We start from the raw sequence: 5,840 nt of genomic DNA, 5'->3' as shown, positions 1-5,840 counted from the left end.
GTGTTTTCCCGGTGCCTCTATGAGCTCAGCTTCCTCATCTGGAAGATGGGGACAGACTCCACCGGTGCTTAAGATCAGCCAGGTGCAAGTGTAGCTCGCCACTTCATGTCCAACCCAGCATCCCCTCTTCCCGGGCAGGGCACAGTCAATATCATGCCCGAGAGCAACTAAGGCAGTGTAGAGCCAGACAGTCCACGGCCAGGCGTTTCTCCCGGGCAGGGGCACAGTCAATATCATTCCCGGTGAGACCACTAGGAAACGAAGCATGTGCATGGGTGGCCTTGCCTCCAGGTGGGAGGCCTCTGCCCTCCAGGTGCCCCCCTGAGGCCCACCCACATCAGCGCACAGGCCAGCTCACCCGGTAGAAGGACATGGCTTTCTCCCGCTCCCAGGCCTCGTTGAAGATGTCTCCAGCTGCCTCAAACGGCTCCAGCCCCAGGTTGAAGTCGCCTGTGTACAGGACCACATTCTGTGCCACCTGAAAGGAGAAGAAGTTCCCTCAAGACCCACACCTGGTGAGGTGGCCACACCCACCTTCGCCAGCCTCCTTCCTCTCACACACTGCAGGTACACCTGAGCATTTTTCAGACCTGTGCATTAGGGCTGCCCCACCACTGGCATGAGGACAATGAACTGATGCACTTGAGTACCAGGAGGTGACTGAGCAGCTGCAGCCCAGGAGCCCGACACCTGTGAATCCTACCACCAGGGCTAGCCCTAGCCCACCCCCCACACTCAAACAGTCTCCGTGGCCCCCAGATTGCTGGCAGCCCATCCCCTGGTTCCTTTCTGCGTTGCCACATCCCTGCCGCAGCTCAGGGCTGCACATCAACAGTGTTTGTGGGTGGGCCTGGTCCCCTCTTGGCCATGAGCTCTTGATCCTTCTCCTCAGCTCAAGGAGGTATACAGCAGGTGCTCAATAATGAAAGCTTCACCAGGCTCGTGGGTTTCACAATTTGTTCCAGATCACACTGTGTTTGGGAAAGCCTCTGAAAACAGCTGCTATGATACATTCATTTTGTAAGGAGATGTGCCACGTGTCGCTTGGATCATGTTCTTCTGTGTGTTAACTGAGTGGTCGCATTCTTTGAGCATGAGCTGTATACCAGCAGGTGCTAGGCACTGTGAGGGGCCACGCCTCTGCCCTCAGGGAGAAGATGCTGGCCACTGGGGGAGGACGTGAGGGAACCAGTTGGAGGGAGGGAAAAGGCACACAACAGGTGCTCAGCAGTGGCTTAGGAATGAGTGGATGGATGGATGGATGGGTGTGTGGATAGATGAATGCTTGACTGGATGGATGGACAGATGGATGGATGGACAGATGAGTGGATGGATGGGTGGGTGGGTGGGTGGTTGGAATGATGTGTGTATGTCTGTATGTATCTATGGGTGGGTAGATAATGTATGGATGGGTGGAGGGTAGATGATGTATGTACATATGGATGGATAAGTGGTAGACAGACCAATGTATGGATAAACAAATGGACAGATAGATGAATGGAGGGATGGATTAATAGGTAGATTGGTGGGCGGATGGATGAATGATGGATGGAGGGATTGATATATGGATGAATGGATAAATGGATGTATGAATGATGGAAGGATGGAAGGAGGAATGGGTGAATGGATGGATGAATGGACAGATGGATGGATGATAGATGGATGGATAAGTGGGTGGACGGATGAATGAGTGGATGGATGGACGAACAGGTGGATGGATGGTGGCTGAATGGATGGATGATAAAAGAACGGATGAATGATGGATGGATGATGGATGGATGGGAGGATGAGGAGGTGAGTGGATGAATGATGGAAGGATGAATGGATGATGGATGCATGGGAGAATGAACAGGTGAATGGATGGAAGAATGGATGGAGGGATGGATGGATGGGTGAATGGATGGATGATAAAAGGATGGATGATGAATGAATGGATGGATGGATGGATGGACAGGTGAATGGATGGATCATGGATGGATGGAAGATGGTTGGATGGATAGAAGGATGAACAGCTGAATGGATGGATGATGGAAAGATGGATGGATGGATGGATAAACAGGTGAATGGATGGATGAAGAGGTGACCAGATGAATGAATGATGGATGGATGGATAGAAGGATGAAAATTTGGATGGATGATGGAAAGATAGATGGAAGGATGGGTGGATGGAAGAACAGGTGAATGGATGGATGGACAGGTGAATGGATGGATGATAAAAGGATGAAAGGATGGATGGATGGATGGGTGGAAAGATGAACAGGTGAATGGATGGATGGATGGATGGAAGGACCCACCGGTGTATGGGAAGATGATGAAAGAATGGATGGATGGATGAATGGATAATGAATGGATGGATGGAAGGATGAACAGGTAAACAGATAGATGATGGAAGGATGAATGGATGGGTGGATGGACAGGTGAATGGATGGATAGACGGGTGAATAGATGGATGATAAAAAGATGGATGAATGATGGATGGATGATGGATGGATGGAAGGATGAATAGGTAAATAGAGATGGAAGGATGAACGAATGGATGGATGGACAGAGAGTGAACAGCACAGGGGTCCTCCTGCATCCCTTGCCACTCACCTGGATGGACAGGTCCACCAGCTCGCTCTGCCGCAGGATGTAGTAGATCTTCCCTGCTTGCAGCCAGGCATGCGCCTCCTCTTTCTTCTGGAGGTCAATGAAAATCCCCAGACTGTGCAAAAAGCAACAGCTGCTCTAGGAAGGACAGGGCCTCCTCGGGCTGCTTGAGGTGCACGTGGTGCCTGGCCAGCAGGAAGCAGGCCTGGGCCTCGACCTGCAGGCTCTGACCACCCACCGCCCACTGCAGGAGCTCCCCGTCTGCCTCGGTGCTGCAGATGTGGCCGGGCATTCCCAGGAGCAGGGCCATGGCTTTGGGAACCACCTGTGTACAGTTCTCCCGGTTCTGCTTCCGGTAAATGCTGGTCAGGTTGGCGTACACAGCCGCCACCTGGAACAGGTCCCCGAAGCTGCCCTCCAGGGTCCCCAGTGTTTCCTCAAAGTACACCCGGGCCTGGGACAGCTCGAGCCTCCTGCAGCACAGCCGCCCCAGGAGGAAGCAGAGCGTGGCCAGGGCCATGGGGAGGCCAGCTTTCTTGGCCGCCCCTCGGGCCTGTGCCAGGTGCCCAGTCAGCTCCTCCTCGTCGCTAAAGCTGCAAAACATGCCGCTCAGCCATGGCAGCGCCACGTTGTACAGGCCACGGAAACTGGCCTTGTATCCGGAGGTGTTCAGGAACAGCAGCCGTAAGCTCAGGGCCTCTGGACCCTCCCAGTCGTCTTCAGCTTCCAAGCAGAAGGAGGGCTCCTCAGGGTCCTGCAAGCTCACGTTGCTGGATGCCGCACAGAGACCCCAGGACGCTGGCTCCTGGGGGCAGCCTGGGCAGGCCTTGCATTGTTCCAGAACATTCCTCACCTTCGGAAGGGTCTCCGGTGGCTCCAGGCCCAGGCAAGGTGGCGGTATTTCTGCAAGTCACAAAAATACCTAGACAGATTAGAGTCCAGCAGTGAGTCCTTGGTCCACTGGGGGCAGGGTCCCCGCATGCCCGTCCCCTGTGTCCCTGGTGCAGCTTGCCATGAGCCCTTGAGAATTATGTGCAATGCAAACCCGGGGCCTGGAGCACGTAGGAACTCCAGCACTATGGAGACAGAGATAACACGCAGGCCCATGGCCCAACTCTCCTACGAAATCACCCTCCTGTCCTGCTTTGTCGCCCACCTGACAGCATGGTTTGAGGAGACTATGTCAGTTCAGTGATCCCTCAGAGATGCCTTTCCTTTTAGAAAGAATCAAAGCCTTCTAACTGGACCCATGTATATGCAGCACTACACCTACAAATGTAACTTCTGTCAGCATATTGGGCCCCCCGGTGGGGTACAGGAATCCATGAAATCCTCAACAGCCAATCAGAGCTATTGATCAGCTCAAAAGCTGCTATGCAAAATTGGTAAAGCCACCGACAGCACAGGACAGAGGTGTTGTACCCAGGTACCAAGCTCCGTGCAGGGAAACGGACCATCCCTGCAGGAAGGATGGGAAAGCTTCCAGGCCCCTGTGGCCACCTTCACCTTGGATGGTCTGAAAACCTGAAGCCCACAGTTCCTAAAGGGTTAACAAAGGCCAGATTGCTCAAGCAGTCCACTGGCACCTGCTGTCTTTGGTGGATTCCTAGCCAAAGCCCCCTCCCAGAGGTGAGCAAATGAGCGCATTTCCTGTTGGAAAACCTGGGATGAAAAGAGGCATTACAGGGAAGGAAAAAACTAGATTTAAACAGACTCTTTTTCAATCTCACGTGTAAAAACTATTTTCAATACAAACTGCCTCCTTATTCCTCTGTAAAGCCTTGGAATTGAAAAATTAATAAATATGATTTAGAGGCAAATGTCTGACTTGACTTCACTAGATTAGCTAAGAAATCTCCCCCACCCGGCAGAGGCACACAGCCCCTCCCAGCCACTACCCTGGCCTCTGGGGCAGCTGGAGAGCCACGTGCCTTTGCTCCAGGGACTTTGGCAGAGGGTGGAACCACCCCCTCCCCGAGGCTAAACCTACTACAGCCTTCCCTTCCCCACTGGCTTCCCAGGCCTCCTCTGGGACCTTGTGCCTGCATCCCAAATGTACTGGGATGGATCCCATTCCCAGGGAACTTCCAAGGGCCCTAGGTGCGTCCACATCACCAGGCTGTTCACATGCGGACTCTGTGTGAGGGGAAGAGACAGAGCCCCAGAGCGGAGACGGGAGGGCCTCCCTGAATCAGCGCCTCAGGAAAGAGCAGACCCTTCAGGGACCTCAGTTGAGGCCCCTGCAACCTAAGGCTCTGAATTCTGCTACCCGCTGAGGGCAGTGTGGCCTCCCATCTCTGAGGCAGAGCACAGGGTGAGCTGCAGCCTCTCCAGGTCATGAGAAAGGAACCCACAGCCCCATGTGGGCCCCAGCAGTGGAAAGGATGTCCCATCTCGGTCGGGGACCAGGCGGGGGCCAGCATGTCCATTGGAAGAAGTGTGGGACCCCACAGCCTCCAGTGTCAGAGTAGACGAGAGGTTCAGGCCCACCTCAGTCAACGTCCCCCAAGCCCCCAGCCCGCACCACAGAGGGGTGACAGCCGCATCCAATGCCCACCGTACTCAGCTCTGTCACCTCCCCCGGCGTTACCCCAAGGCCCAGCTCATAAGCAGAGGAAGCCTGAGCCACCTGCAAAACCCACCTTGTTCCCGTGGCTGCTCAGTCTCAGCTTCCTCTACTGAGTCTGGCAAGGGAGAAAAGAGAAGCAATCAGCACCCCAAGCCAGCACCTCTGGTCCAATGTCAGGTTGAGCTAGGTGTCGGTGTTGCAGGCTGAGAGCATTGCAAGGTGCAGGGGTTGAAAGTGATATCATCCTCTTCCCTCCTGGATCATGGGAACAACATCACTGGGGGGTGTACACTTTCTGCGATATTGGGAGTAATATCGTCTTCTGTGCCTTGGAATATTAAGGACAATATCATGGGGGAGGCGTGCACATCTTCTGCAATATTGGAATAATATTATCCCCCTCCCCCTGCATACTAGGAAAGATGTCACAGAGTGGGTGTTCACCTCCTGTGATATGGGGATTAATACCATCTTCTCCCCTTCCGGATATCAGGAAGAGTATCACACGGGGGTGTACAGTGTCTGCAATACTGGGAGTAATATCAACCTCTCAGCCTTGGAATATTAAGAAGGATATCACAGAGTGGATGTACACCCCCTGCCATATTGGGAGTAATATCAGCCTCTCCTCTCCATGGATATTAGGAACAATATCCCAGGCTGGATGTACGCCTCCTGCTCT

The 5,840-nt window shown here is 53.6% G+C and overlaps 1 protein-coding gene across 1 annotated transcript; it reads right to left on the bottom strand.

Annotated features, from left to right (window-relative positions):
- Nucleotides 1-357: 357 nt before the first annotated feature.
- Nucleotides 358-5,277, bottom strand: LOC104667447 (SH3 domain and tetratricopeptide repeat-containing protein 1-like). Its single transcript, XM_030932004.1, has 3 exons — nt 5,232-5,277; nt 2,593-3,492; nt 358-478 (listed from the first exon to the last, which is right to left on the bottom strand). The coding sequence occupies exon 2, from the start codon at nt 3,191-3,193 to the stop codon at nt 2,687-2,689; it is 507 nt and encodes a 168-aa protein (XP_030787864.1). The 5' UTR covers nt 3,194-3,492; nt 5,232-5,277; the 3' UTR covers nt 358-478; nt 2,593-2,686.
- Nucleotides 5,278-5,840: the final 563 nt, after the last annotated feature.

Source organism: Rhinopithecus roxellana, chromosome 6 (assembly GCF_007565055.1).
Source record: "Rhinopithecus roxellana isolate Shanxi Qingling chromosome 6, ASM756505v1, whole genome shotgun sequence".
Classification (NCBI taxonomy): Eukaryota; Metazoa; Chordata; class Mammalia; order Primates; family Cercopithecidae; genus Rhinopithecus; species Rhinopithecus roxellana.
Note: the sequence above shows the minus strand (reverse complement) of the source record. Positions and strands in the feature narration are given on the sequence as shown.

Coding starts and splice junctions, on each gene's coding strand:
- LOC104667447 (XM_030932004.1), bottom strand. CDS start 3,193: ATGTTTTGCAGCTTTAGCGACGAGGAGGAGCTGACTGGGCACCTGGCA.